General features: G+C 33.6%; 2 protein-coding genes across 3 annotated transcripts in view; one reads left to right on the top strand and one right to left on the bottom strand.

Moving 5' to 3' along the window:
* The window catches only part of LOC142238766 (uncharacterized), a 36014-nt gene that overhangs the window by 3749 nt on the left and 17560 nt on the right, over positions 1–14705 (bottom strand). The window contains exon 1 of one of the 2 annotated variants that reach the window (XM_075310491.1): positions 14298–14449. The exons of the other annotated variant lie outside the window; for it this stretch is intronic. Within the exon in view, the coding sequence (XP_075166606.1) occupies positions 14298–14346 (49 nt within the window). The 5' untranslated portion in view covers positions 14347–14449. Of the gene's footprint in view, positions 1–14297; positions 14450–14705 lie in introns of those variants that run through there. 2 annotated transcript variants of the gene reach the window in all.
* Positions 1710–10378, top strand: Adck1 (aarF domain containing kinase 1). The gene is made up of 3 exons (XM_075310890.1): positions 1710–1870; positions 8536–9791; positions 9858–10378. Exons 2-3 carry the CDS (start codon positions 8586–8588, stop codon positions 10197–10199), a joined length of 1548 nt encoding a protein of 515 aa, XP_075167005.1. The 5' UTR covers positions 1710–1870; positions 8536–8585; the 3' UTR covers positions 10200–10378.

The following is a 14705-nucleotide window of genomic DNA, read 5'->3' as shown; positions in this document are numbered from 1 at the left end:
ATTAAAATCGGTTGTTCGAAATATTTCAAATAAATTGTTATGGTGGTGGACATTAAAATGGATCGATTCAGCCCATCTGCTAGTCTAACATTCTAGGAAACATAAAATGATCTCCGTAATTGGAAGTTGCTTTTCATTTACAGCCATACCGTACATTGATCGAATGAATAATAGAGGTGTGCACGTGACACGAAATTGTCGTGACTCACGAAAATTTTCGTGATTCGTGAGTCACGCTCATGACAACAACGTGAGTGTATCGTGCGTGAGCGTGAGTCACGAAAATAATATCTTCGTGAGTGTGCGTGAGTAACGAATTACACTCACGAAAATATTCCTGATCACCAACATAAAACGCTTAATGCTTAGTACTAAGTTCGTTTCTGCGAAAATCGAATATCTTCATCTATCTCCGTAAATAGGGTCTCAAACCCAGGGATGTTAACTTATTTATGCGAAATAATATACCTGCCTATTTTTTCGTGCGAAAAATCCAGGGTTGTCTAAATATGTTTTTGAAAATGCTCAAAACAAAGATTTCGCTCTAACGTTTTTTATATGGAGTATAACAGTTTTTCGTGCGAAAACGTAATCTTAGTACTAGGCTTAAGAGTTAAATTCAATTACAATTTTAGTGACACCTGAGATGTTAAGAGTTTAATAACACTCTCGCTCATGTTTTCAGACACTTCGGTAAGGTAAATTAATCATAAAATTGTTCGAGATTCACGATATTTTTCGTGAGTCACGACGTTTTCGTGCGTGAGTGTGCGTGAGTACAAATTTTCTTTTCGTGAGTGGGCGTGAGTCCTACCAAAAAATATCGTGCGTGAGTGTGCGTGAGTATGATTTTTCAGTCGTGAGTGTGCGTGAGCGTGTGTAAACTATTACTCACGTGCACACCTCTAATGAATAACGCAATGGAAACTAATTTGCATAAAAACTTGTTTAGTTACAAAAATGTGAAGTGTTTTAAAAAGTTTAGTTTAGCCGGAGTCGAGCAACATTTTGCTCGACTCCAGCTCCACAGCCCTGCTGGTGAGTTCACTGTTTTTTGAGTGTTCCTTCTCATGAAAACAAAAATTAACTAAAAGAAAAGAAACAATTATTGGCGCCAAATTATTACCATATTAACCATACTGAACTTTTTTCTTATTCTTATTATTTTTTTTGACAATTGTATGAAAAACGTCTTCTGCATTGGACTTATTTGTACAGCCATTGCAATTTATACCCACGTTTAGTAGCATACTTGGAATAAATAGAATTTCATTGGACTAGGGAAAACTTCGTAACAGTATTTAAGAGTAAACTAAAACAAAATGAGTTTTGCTTTTCAATAAACATAAGTTAATTTCAGTTTATGAATGTATATTTTCTGTGTATCAAACAATCCCGTAATCTGTTTTCAACATTAATTAGTCTTTATATTGCCCTGATATTCTGAAATCCGTTCATCCGTTTCCTAGGTTACCCATTGGTTAATGATTTTTTCTCTAAACTATTATATTAACAGATTTTACTCTTTTTCAATTCATTTAATAATTTGAGTATGTTACTAACAGCATAAGTTATCAGTTAACATGTATATCTGCTATTGCTATTTCCAACTCTTTGAGTGAGCAATAACCATGCACTAAAAACAAATGTTGTCACCTGCTCTGTTCATAATTTCAACTGAATACTTGCTCTTGTTCACTCAGCCCCACAGTCTTTATTCTCTTGCCTATGGGGCACAACGTCATTTACGGCTAGCGAGCGGTAGATTTTGTTTCGGAACATTGTAGCTAAATTAAAATGTCGAAATAATAACTCGTATTTAACACGTGATATAATTGTTTCAGTTTTGCAAAAATATTCCTATTAAAAGGTAAAAATGAGTAATGCATTTAAAGAAAATCTAAAAGAAAACCCCACTGTCAATGTCAATGCATTTACATAATGTTTATAGATATGCGGAACACGTCACAGACGCATTAAAAAGCACTCTCCAAGAAAACAAAAGTGAAATTCTTTACATTTAATTCATCGTTTATTTCATCATTCATTCTTTCCCTAAGTGTGGCTATGTTTCTCTGGTTGCGAATCTCATTTCTGTGCGTTAACGCATTCATCAATTGTTACTTGTATTTAAAACTACGGTAAATAGTGAAAGTTAGTGCAAATATTAAAAGTTTTTATTAAAGAAACATGTAAACAATAACAAGAGTTGTACGAGTGCCTCTTTGAAAAACTCATGAATGAGTTAGCGAGAGGAAAACAGTGTTGTCAATCGTACAAAATTAATTTGTATACACAGTGAATTATAAAACGCATTTTGATTATAATGGGGAAGAAACACTAATACAATTTTACAAAAAAAAAATCACGAAAATTTTGTCACTTAAAGGTGGGTATTAAGTTCGAGTTTAGCCGATAAAATCGTCATTCTTCACGATTACTTTTCTTTAATAATCCATTTTAAGGAATACAAACTCTGTGAAAATTTGCTTTAAGCTATACCCTATCAAGTTATAATGAAACAAATATGTATAATTTTATGTCTTTTTTTACTGATTTAGTTTTTATTTTAGCGGCTAAACTCGAACTTAGTACTCACCTTAAGGTCTTAATTGAGTTTTGAAAAATATTCAATTAAAAATTTAATTGATTCAACAAATTTTTGAACTGAAACAAAAATCAATCACAAAAATTAATAGTATCAATTAATTTTTTAATTAGATGAATTAATTTTTTATTTGACTTTCAATTAATTTTTTAACTGATACTACCACTTCTGTGATTGAAGACATTTCAATTAAAAAATTTTGTAGATCAATTAATTTCGTGATTTAATCAGATTTTTTTTTGTGTTTTTGGTGGTAGAAGGGTGTATTTTAACCCAGATATGCCGACCGTACAACATGTAGTACACCTGTTATGTTCAGGTTTCTGCGTTTACAGTGCTTTACATTTTCTAATCTACTTGTTGGTGTGCTACAGAATATAACGGCCCATCGGCATATCTGGGTTAAAGTGAAACTGTTAAGTAAATGTGTTGTCGCAAAATCATAGTTTTAGAGATATCAAAACCTGAAAATTTATATTTTTTAAATTGTCGCACTCTAATGAACTTCATAATTGTTCAGGGAAATTTTTTATGTTTTAAGGTGGGTACTAAGTTCGGGTTTGGCCGCTAACATCAAAAATAACTCTGTAAAAGCACAATTAATTTTATTATATATTATATTAATTTTAATATATATTTTAGGCGAATAATTTAAAGCACCAATTAAGTTATCTACTTAAGAAAAATAACCGTGATAAATGATCTTAATAGATCACATTATCGCGCTAAATTTACAATTTTCGGCTTTATTTACAATTTTCAAAATAGAAAAGGTTTCCTTCACATTAATAATTTTTTGGTTTGCTTTAGTTACATGAGAGAGAAAAAAGAGAAAACAAATATACCCAAATGAAGCATAACATTATACTAAATTCAAATTTCGCACAAAGTAGTTTGAATCTTCTATAATGTGACCAATATGTGTCTATCTTGAACTTCGTATGGCACAGAAATTATTTAAACATATTCGTAACCAAATATGTTTATTGGAAAAAAAATATAAAATTTCCATTAACCATACACAAAAAAAAATCAGTTGTTAAACTAACGTTCTTTTTACTGAAAAAAAATTATTTGTTTTTAGTTAGATTTTATTATTTTTTCTTCAAAAATTCCCGTAGCCAAATGATATATCTCAAACATTTTATGAATTATATGTGGACATAAAGTTCAATTTGAACTAAAGCAAAAGAAAATTTTCGTACGATTCCCAATATTAAGAATGAACTACTGTATGGTTAAAATAGTCATGTTTTGGGGTCAATGGTTTTCTTCTTTACTTTTAGTTCATTTTTTTCTTCTATGATAGGGAGTAATTTCGTGAACTGTAGTCAAAATGTACAAGAGTGCATTAAATTTTCCTGGTTTTAACATAACAACGCTTTGTGGAATTCTCAAAATGTGGAGGACATTTTAATTAAATTTTCGCACGAGATAGTTCATTCTTCCTAGAAAACAATTTACTTGTTTTCGGAGTGTTTTCTCATTTTTCTGTTTTAGCAGATTACCTGTAGTACATAATAATTGCTTTGAGTGTAGGTTTAAGAAAAACGTAGTAGATAATGTTCTAATGGTCAGTACCAGGCCCACAAAAACATTTATTTGGTAATTTAGTTTTCAAAACATTATTTAAATCTGATACACAATTTCCAACTTTTTTATACCCACCACCATAGAATGGTGACGGGGGTATAATAAGTTTGTCATTCCGTTTGTAACACATCGAAATATCGATTTCCGACTATATAAAGTATATATATTCTTGATCAGGGAGAAATTCTAAGACGATATAGCGATGTCCGTCTGTCCGGCTGTCTGTCTGTCTGTTGTAATAACGCTACAGTCTTCAATAATGAAGCAATCGTGCTGCAATCTTGCACAAAATCGTCTTTTGTCTGCAGGCAGGTCAAGTTCGAAGATGGGCTATATCGGTCCAGGTTTTGATATAGTCCCCATATAAACCGACCTCCCGATTTGGGGTCTTGGGCTTATAGAAATCGTAGTTTTTATCCAATTTTCCTGAAATTTGAAATCTACAGGTATTTTATGACCATAAAGAGGTGTGCCAAAAATGGTGACTATCGGTCCATGTTTTGGTATAGCCCCCATATAGACTGATCTTCCGATTTTACTTCTTGGGCTTATAGAAACCGCAGTTTTTATTCAATTTACCTGAAATTGGAAATCTAGAGGTATTGTTGGACCACAAATAAGTGTGCCAAAAATTGTGAGTATCGGTCCGTATTTTGGTATAGCCCCCATATAGACCGATCTCCCGATTTTACTTATTGGGCTTATAGAAACCGCAGTTTTTATTCAACTTAGTGCTGTATATACTTGTTCCAATTAACTTTTTGTTTGGCTTGACCTTATTCGAGTAATAAGAAACAAAAAGAAATTACACGCGGCCCAATCAGGGCAACAAGAAGGATAAACGTGATTGCTCGAGATGCATAACGGTTTATAGCTATAATTATTACACGTTCTAGTTGAAAAACCGCCGAAAAATCCCATACATCCTTGGAAACATATATTGACAGCACTGTTTGGCATTCTTTGGATAAATTTATGAGAGAGTAGATGAAATGAGAAAAACAACTTGTTGGCCAATATATAAGATTCAGTGTGCCAAATCATTTATAGAGAATGTGCATAGGACTTAGTAATGACTTAAAACGAAAAGTAATTTAAAGAATCTATCAAAATAATAATTATTAAAAGATTTACATAAAATTCTTGAAATTTGAACTAACTGGGTGGAAGAGCGATTAACTAAAATGAAGTTCAAAACTTGTCATAAAGTACGAGCTATTTTGTTTTCTGTGTAAGTGGCCTATTATCTCTGTTATAATTCAAGCGACTAGATGATGGTTTTATTGTAGTATTTGAACTACAGCTAAATACGTCTAACCCCCTGAAACATAAAACCTAGCTTCGAAGTCAAAATGTCGATTACAAAGACAAAACATATGCTAATTATAAGAGTCTAAGCATAATATTTTAATTATGCGAAACCTTTTTTTAAGTGGCAAGTTCAAGGTCGTCATTAGTTTTGCATACATATGTTGACTTTATTTTGGAGTTTGATCATTTTTTTCTTGCATACATGAACAGGAGGTTTTATTAGTCAGATAAAATTTTAGGTCGTTCATATATAGTTAACCTTTTTAATATTTGTACTCTTCACTATATGGTTAGGATGTATTATAATAATGTTGACCTACTTGAAAATGAATTTACACAGAAATGAAGCATGCCCGGTTCCAAAGGTTTTATTAAAGCCAAGTTAAAGTTAGTCGAAGGAAATTTTCTTTCATATAAAGGTACCATTTTTTAAATCGAATCACACAAGGACAAAACGACTTAATTGAAAAGTTTATTGATTTTTGGATAAGGAATAAATCTTTATATCAAAGAAATGCGTCTTCTACCATAAGCAAAACTGCCATTTCTATTTTAAGGAGAAGATATATTTGGCTTTCATGACAATATTTTTTTCAGTGTAGTTGTTATTGTTGTAGGTCGGACGGTATTTCAAAGGGGATAGCCCCAATATAAAGTGACCCCAGATTTTAATTCCGGAGCCTCTTGGAAGATAAAATTTCCTCTGTAATGTTAGTAGACGTCCTCTAACAATCAAGGAAATATTGGTCCATATCGGTCCGTAATTATATATAACCACCATATAAGCTAATCCCCAGATTTGACTTCTGGAGCCTCTTGGTGGAGCAAATTTCATACGATCTAGTTGAAATTTTGTATGGAATGCTAGTAGGTTAGGTTAGGTGGCAGCCCGATATATCAGGCTCACTTAGACTATTCAGTCCATTGTGATACCACAGTGGTGAACTTCTCTCTTATCACTGAGTGCTGCCCGATTCCATGTTAAGCTCAATGACAAGGGACCTCCTTTTTATAGCCGAGTCCGAACGGCGTTCCACATTGCAGTGAAACTACTTAGAGAAGCTTTGAAACACTCTGAAATGTCACCAGCATTACTGAGGTGGGATGATCCACCGCTGAAAAACGTTTTGGTGTTCTATCGAAGCAGGAATCGAACCCACGACCTTTTGTATGCAAGGCGGGCATGCTAATCATTGCACCACAGTGGCTCCCTAGTAAGTACGTCCTCTTACAATCATGCAAAAATTGATCCATATCGGTTCACAATTATCTATAGTCCCTATAAAAACCGGTGCCTCCGAATGTATCTGGGGGTCCCGAGATAATAAACCGATTCCCAGATTTGACTACCGAATGGGGCTAATTTCATTTGACTTCTGCTGCCTCTTGGTTGAGCAAATTTCATCCGATCCAGTTGAAATTTTGTATGAAATGCTAGTAAGTACGTCCTCTTACAGCCATGCAAAAATTGATCCATATTGGTTCATAATTATATATATAGTCCCTATAAAAACCGGCGCCTCCGAATGTCTCGGGAACCCTATATAAACCGATTCCTAGATTTGACTACCGAAGGGGCTAATTTCATTTGACTAGAAATTTGCTATGTGATTTTAGTCAATGTCCTCTAACAACCATGCAAAAACTAGCCCCCTTATTAAGGGATCCCCAGATATCACTTCTTGAGGAACAAATTTTTTTCTATCCGATTGACATTGGTGTACGTGAATGGGCCCAAATTAATTATTTTTGTTTTTAATCAAAAGTAGGGCGTGCTTCTTGTAAGCTAACTTCGGAAATCGAATTTTCGTTTGATCGACATTTTATGTTAAAAAATTGGAGATTTGAATTAGAGGTGGGCACGTGAGTAATATTTTACTCACGCACACTCACGACGGAAAAATCTTACTCAGGCACGATATTGTTTGGTAGCACTCACGCACACTCACGAGAAGAAAATTTGTACTCACGCACGAAATGTCGTGACTCACGAAAAATACCGTGACTCGTCGTGACTCACGAATAATTTTATGACTAATGTACCTTAGGGACGTGTTTGAAAACATGAGCATGATTCAAATTGAGAGCGTTATTAAACTCTTAACATCCCAGGTGTCACTAAAATTGTAAATGAACTCATCTCGTAAGCGTTTTATGTCCATGGGCGGTATTTTTTTCGTGAGCGTATTTTTCCGAAATTGGTTACTCAAGCATACTCACGAATAAATTATTTTCGTGATTCACGCTCACGCACGACTTTTGGTTTGTTAATCACGCTCATGCACACTCACGCCGTTGCCATCAGTGTCACGAAATTTTTCGTGATTCACGACAATTTCGTGTCACGTGCACACCTCTAATTGGAATGTCGCCTTTTTTAAATTTTAAAATGTTGGCAAGTTGATTCGGAAATTTATGAAAGGTAACCATTGCTAAAGTCAAAAAGTCGAGAATCTGGCATTGCTACATCGAAAGAAATTTATTAGTAGTCGCTGCAGAAAAGTCTGCTACACTGGAAAAAATATTGTCGTGAGGCCAACGATTTCATGTCCATTTCAATTTCAATTTGACCTTACCCCAAAAATTTGTTTTCATGTTATGATACCCATTTTTAAGTCAAATCACTTAATTATAAGGACAACACGACTTCATTAAAAAGTTTATCGACTTTTGGACAAGGAAAAAACTTTATATTAGAGAAATGCGTCTCTATGCTAAGAAAAATATGCATTCGCATTTTAAGGACATCAAATATTTGGCCTCACGACAATATTTTGTTCAGTGTTATATCTACGTTTTTTAAACATTATTTGCCCTTTCAGAGATTTTCATGGAAGATAAATACGGATTATTAATGAGTAGTAACCTTTACATCAGTCTATCGTTTATAAAACTTATCGCGCTAAATAAAACCCAAAGTAAAAACAAATCTACTATCTATTCCTCCAAACACACATAAAATATTTAAAATATTTTAATTTATGCATAATCTATTGAAAACATTTTGCTTTCTACTCCTCTAGTGCCTCCACACCAAAACAAAAGTGCCATACCATTTGACATCTAAGGGAAGATGTTCAGACGTGTGTTAACATACAGCGTCCTGGGCGCCAGTGCCATTGGAACCGGTCTAAGTTTACATACCAATGATTATGATTTAAATGCCTTGGGAATTGTTCGTCTAGGACGTTCGGCAGTCGCGGTGGTGGATGTTGCCCTGACATATAAACGAGAATTATATTATCGCGAATGGGATAAGAATTCAGCTGAGTATAAGGCAGAAAAAAGTCGTGTACACACCATAGCTGCACAACGTTTACTTCAATTGATTTGTGTTAATAAAGGTGTCTACATTAAGGTGGGTCAACATATTGGGGCCCTGGATTATCTATTACCCAAAGAGTTTGTACAAACTATGAAGGTATTGCATTCCAATGCTCCACAAAATCCCATTGAAGATCTATACAAAGTGATCAGACAAGATTTGAAGCGAAATCCCGATGATTTGTTTGATAATTTCGAGAGGCAGCCCTTGGGTACAGCCTCTTTGGCTCAGGTGCATAAGGCCACATTGAAAACAGGAGAAGTGGTTGCCGTTAAAGTACAACATCCCTATGTGAAAGGAAATTCGCGTGTCGATATGGCCACCATGGAAGTAGCTGTTAAGGTGTTGGCTCTAATATTTCCCGATTTTAAAATTCAATGGCTTGTGGATGAATCTAAAAAGAATTTGCCCATTGAATTGGATTTTTTGAATGAAGGTAAAAATGCTGAAAAAGTCCAAGAGCAATTCAAAAAGTACAAATGGCTTAAAATCCCCCAAATTTATTGGGATTTTTGTTCGCCAAGAGTTTTGGTTATGGAATACATAGAAGGTGGCCAGGTTAACGATTTGGAATACATCAAGAAGAACAATATTGATCCATTTTCAATATCGAATAAAATTGGACAATTATATTCGGAAATGATTTTCAACACTGGCTTTGTACACAGTGATCCTCATCCTGGCAATATATTGGTACGCAAGCCACCTGGTAAAGGTGTAGAGATCATCTTACTCGATCATGGACTCTATGCGAATTTAAGCGATCAATTTCGTTATAATTATTCGAAATTATGGATGAGTATTTTGAGTGTGGATCGCTCGAATATGCGTAAATATGCACAAAATTTAGGAATTAAAGGCGATTTGTATGGCCTATTTGTTTGTATGGTAACCGGAAGACCTTGGGAAACTCTGGTGAAAGGAGTCAATAAAGTTAAATATACTAATGAAGAGGTAAGCGCTATACAAATGTCTCTTGTGGAATACATTTAACCATTGTGTGCTTTTTTTCATTTGCAGAAAGATACTCTACAACAAAACACCTCACTCGTTCTACCTCACATTTCAGATGTTCTGGAACAAGTTGATCGTCAAATGCTATTGATTTTGAAAACCAACGATTTAATTCGAGGCATTGAATCAACTCTTCAAACACAAAATCGCATGACCGCATTTTGGGTCATGTCCAAATGCTGCCTCAAATCATCGTTTGGCGAGGAGAAATCCCTGGCAACATCCAAATCAAAACGCTTAGGTCTCATTTTAAAAGAGAAATGGGAAATATTTAAATTAAATTTATATTATTTATATTTGGGTTTAATCAATTTTGGATTATTGGCTGCTGTTAAAGAGTTACTTTGACAATAAGCTGAATGCCTAGTTGGAGAGATAAGATGTAGTAGCACAAACGAAAATGTCATAGCTTTTTTTTATTAAACAATCTAGTTAAATATGTATTTATGTAAATTTATACATGTAATATGTGTAACTTTTTTTTATCTACATATATACAAAATGCATATTTTTAATGAAACTTTAAAGCGTGTCCATTATATTTTGACGGATATACAGGGTGGCTAAATATGTAATGCAATAAATTTTATTGTTCAAAAGCAATAAAAGTCGGAAATAATATTAAACTTTAAAATCTGTTTGGATTTGTTTGAATTTGGCACGAATTATGGCCTTCAATTGGCTGAAAAAACCAGAACGCTAAGCACAGTGCTTCGATCCCATACAACGACTGGACAAAAATCGAAGGAGATATCGTACACTCACTAAAAATAGTTTACTTGGATCCAAAGATTTTGACCTTTTCTTAAGGATTTGGTATTGATTTCGAGCCAAAGATGCTGCTTTTTTTAAATAAAGACATTTTTAGCGACCTATATGGCTTTAAATCTAGGATCAATAAAACTAAAATAGGGTCCAGATCTCATTTATCAAATTTTCATTCTCTTTTTGCGGTTTATTAATAAAAGTACTCACGCACAACCACCTGGCAGTTTAAAAATTTAAATTACAACGGATACTTCAAAGTAAAAATTTTTTTCTTAATTCGAAAAAAAAAACTTTAAACCAAAGATGCTAAACCCTCCCTTTAAACCAAAGATGCTAAAGTCTTAGCCTATATTTGAAGCGTTTTTATCTTAAATCTAAAGTTTCAATATTTCAATTAATTTAAGGACATAGCCTTAGTTCAAAGACATGCGACTTTAATGGAGGGAAGCAAATTTACAAAATTTGTGTTCTAAATTTAATGAAAAATAATTTTAAAGAAAAGTATATAAACTTTATATTAATTAAAATTCAATTATTTTAAAGAAATTTGTCCTTAATATTTTGTAAATTTCGCATCTTAAAATTTAGGTTGCGTAATATTTAATATCACGTAAATATTTTTTTCAGTGTAGGAAAGCGAAACTTTGAAGGACCTTGTTGATGGCCAAAACTACACAAAAGTTTTGGCCATCAACAAGGAATCAGGAAAGTACACTCATAGAAAAAAGTATGCTAAAAACAGCAGTCGATGTCTGCTATTATATTTTTGTACTTCAGGGCCTAATGAACAACAATTTATACAATTTTTAGGTTATAAAATTTTTCCCAAAGCATATTTAAGAACCAAAAGTAGTTTTTGGTATATTTTTGCTCTGTAATATACTTACAAGCTCCTAAATACGATCAGCAAACATTTTGTTTGCTGTTATGCCCCAATTCGATAAATATTCAGATTTTTGGTCAAATACTATAGATATTCATAAAATATTGTGTTAATTATATTAGGATAGCTCCTAAGTTGACATTTTTATTTGTTTTAGCCAAAATAAAACATGTTTTAGTGTAATCGAGCTTAAAAAATAGCAGGAAATGTTCGCTATTTCAGCTAACAGTGACTGCTGTCCCTTTTTCAGCAGACTTTCTGCTGTTTTAGCACACTTTTCTGCTGTCCCTTCTAACAAATTTCTTTGGGTGTATTTGATCCAATTAATTTTTAATTGAAATATCCAAGTAGTGAGCTAAATTTTGAGATCCTAGGTGGGTCGGAATCCTTCTGATAAGCCTCTTAAAATTGGTCCCCTCGGCTATGGGAAAAGTTTATTTGTTTTTCAATTTTTATTTTTGAATTTTAACTCGTTAAATAAATTTCTTTTATATTTGTTATAAGCTTTCAATTAAAATAATATTTTTTGCTAATTTTGAAAAAGTAACGCTATGTTTGCAAAAGATTGTAAAAAGGGTGACATTTTCAATTTTTTCCATTTTGACCATCTGGGAATTTCCTTTCTTTTTTCAAGGAACACAGAAATGCTTTGATATCCCAAAGAAATTAGGACCAGTCGACCCAAGCACGTTGTCGGCCAACCAAAGCAATGCAAGGAATTCTTGAAACTGGTAAAAACGAACGTTCGCCGGAATTCTTCTTCTAAAAGGGATCAAAGATCGTTTGCCTCAGTTGCAACTGAGACAGTCGTGTGATGGCTATTGTAAATATGGGAGCAGTGGACGGTATGGTTTCAAAACACAAGTGGGGGAAATTGAGCATGGTTTGTCTGGCGTCTACAGGATTCATGAGGATACTGTAGCTGAAGCGGTGAGAAACTACAAAGTTAAACCTGTTCTCGGGGCTCGACCACCTCCCATAGCACAGAAGGAAAGAGACATCTCGAGGATAGGTTAGGTTAGGTTATGTGGCAGCCCGATGTATCAGGCTCACTTAGACTATTTAGTCCATTGTGATACCACAGTGGTGAACTTCTCTCTTATCACTGAGTGCTGCCCGATTCCATGTTAATGATTATCCCGAGGATAGTTATGGCCCAATTAAGATCCGGCAAGTGCATACACTCAAGTTAAACCTGTTTTCGGAGCTCGACCACCGCCCATAGCACAGGAGGAAAGAGACCTCCCGAGGATATTTATGGCCCAATTATGATCAAGCAAGTGCATACACTAAAAAAAGTGAAACTTTTTTTCATGGAGTTTTTATGTTTTAAGAAAGTTTTTATGATTTCAATAATTTTTGCGTACTTTAGTTAAATTAACTAAAACGGAGGAAAAATTACACACAAATATAACATAAAGATTAACTAAATTCGTGTCTCCCACAAAATAGTTCAGAATTTATTAAAATTTGAAAATTTTAATGTGTCCATCTTGAACTTCGTATGGCACTAAAAACATTTTTGCAATTTTGAACTCCAATTTGTTCCTTCAAACTACGACATTTTCTTTAATAAGTGAAAAATAATAATTTTGTCTAATACACTGAAAAAAATATTTACGTGATATTAAAGATTACGCAACCTAAATTTTAGGATGCAAAATTTACAAGGAGAGGTTAGGTGGCAGCCCGATGTATCAGGCTCACTTAGACAATTCAGTCCATTGTGATACCACATTGGTGAACTTCTCTTTTATCACTGAGTGCTGCCCGATTCCATGTTAAGCTCAATGACAAGGGACCTCCTTTTTATAGCCGAGTCCGAACGGCGTTCCACATTGCAGTGAAACCACTTAGAGAAGCTTTGACACCCTCAGAAATGTCACCAGCATTACTGAGATGGAATAATCCACCGCTGAAAAACTTTTTGGTGTTCGGTCGAAGCAGGAATCGAACCCACGACCTTGTGTATACAAGGCGGGCATGCTAACCATTGCACCACGGTGGCTCCCGTTTTATTTACAAAATATTAAGGACAAATTTCTTTAAAATAATGAAATTTTAATCAAAATAAATTTTATAATCTTTGCTTAAAAATTTTTTTTCATTAAATTTAGGACACAAATTTTGTAAATTTGCGTCCCTCCGTTAAAGTCGGATGTCTTTGAACTAAGCCTAATTTCCCTTAAACTAAAGAAATACATTTTTGATTTAAAGAAATTGTTCTTAAATTAACTGAAATATTGAAACTTTAGATTTAAGATAAAAACGCTTCAAATATAGGCTAAGACTTATTTTGAGGATTTAGCGCCTTTGGTTTAAAGTTTTTTTGGAATTAAGAAAACATTTTTTACATTGAACTATCCGTTATAATTTTGATTTTTAAACTGGCATTTGTTTGTACGTGAGTACCTTTATTAATAAAACGAGAAAAGAAAATGATAATTTTAATTTTATTGGTCCTAGATTTAAAGCCATATAGGTCGCTAAAATTTTTCTTTATTTTAAAGAAGTCGCATCTTTGGCTTGGAATCAATACCAAAATCCTTAAGGGAAGGTCAAAATCTTCGGATACAAGTAAACTTTTTTTGGAGTGTAGATTTTCTTGAAATTGTCTAAAATTATTTACTTATTTTTGTGATATTGGCGTGACATCTACGTTTCTAATACAGTTTAATTAAAATTTTCTAAAATTAATCTAATTTTTCTAAACTTTCTTTCCTAGTGGAAAGAAATCTTAAAAAATAGTTATAAGTGATTTATAATCATTATGTGCGTGTGTTTGAAAACATTACCTCGTTGTAAAGCAGCAGCTTGCAATTGCAATTGTCGACGGCGATTCATGCCCAACTTTAAAGAAGATATATAATTATTTTTCAGAAAAAATCTAATGCCAACGAATTGCCACCAATAACAAACAAACCTTAATGCAAACTAATGCTGCAATCAAAAGTAACAACAGTAGACAATAGTAAATATAGGCATAGGTGTAATATCCATATCCGTAACCATAACTAAGAGTTTGGACCGGTACTGGAACTGCAATAGGATAATAAGGATTCCAATAGCCAGTACCATTCCAATAGCCAGTGTTATTCCAATAGCTAGTGACATTCCATTGGTTGGTCACATTCCAGTTGATTTCAGTTGTTGTGGTAAAATTTTGCGTTACCAATGGATTTGCCGTAACCGTTATATTGGAG

The sequence above is a fragment of the Haematobia irritans genome, chromosome 5 (genome assembly GCF_050003625.1).
Source record: "Haematobia irritans isolate KBUSLIRL chromosome 5, ASM5000362v1, whole genome shotgun sequence".
NCBI classification, from domain to species: Eukaryota; Metazoa; Arthropoda; class Insecta; order Diptera; family Muscidae; genus Haematobia; species Haematobia irritans.
Note: the sequence above shows the minus strand (reverse complement) of the source record. Positions and strands in the feature narration are given on the sequence as shown.

Bases quoted from the DNA above. Each gene is read 5' to 3' on its own strand.
- Adck1 (XM_075310890.1), top strand. From the start codon at position 8,586: ATGTTCAGACGTGTGTTAACATACAGCGTCCTGGGCGCCAGTGCCATT. The intron at 9,792-9,857 runs GTAAGCGCTATA...TTTCATTTGCAG, and splicing joins TTAAATATACTAATGAAGAG to AAAGATACTCTACAACAAAA.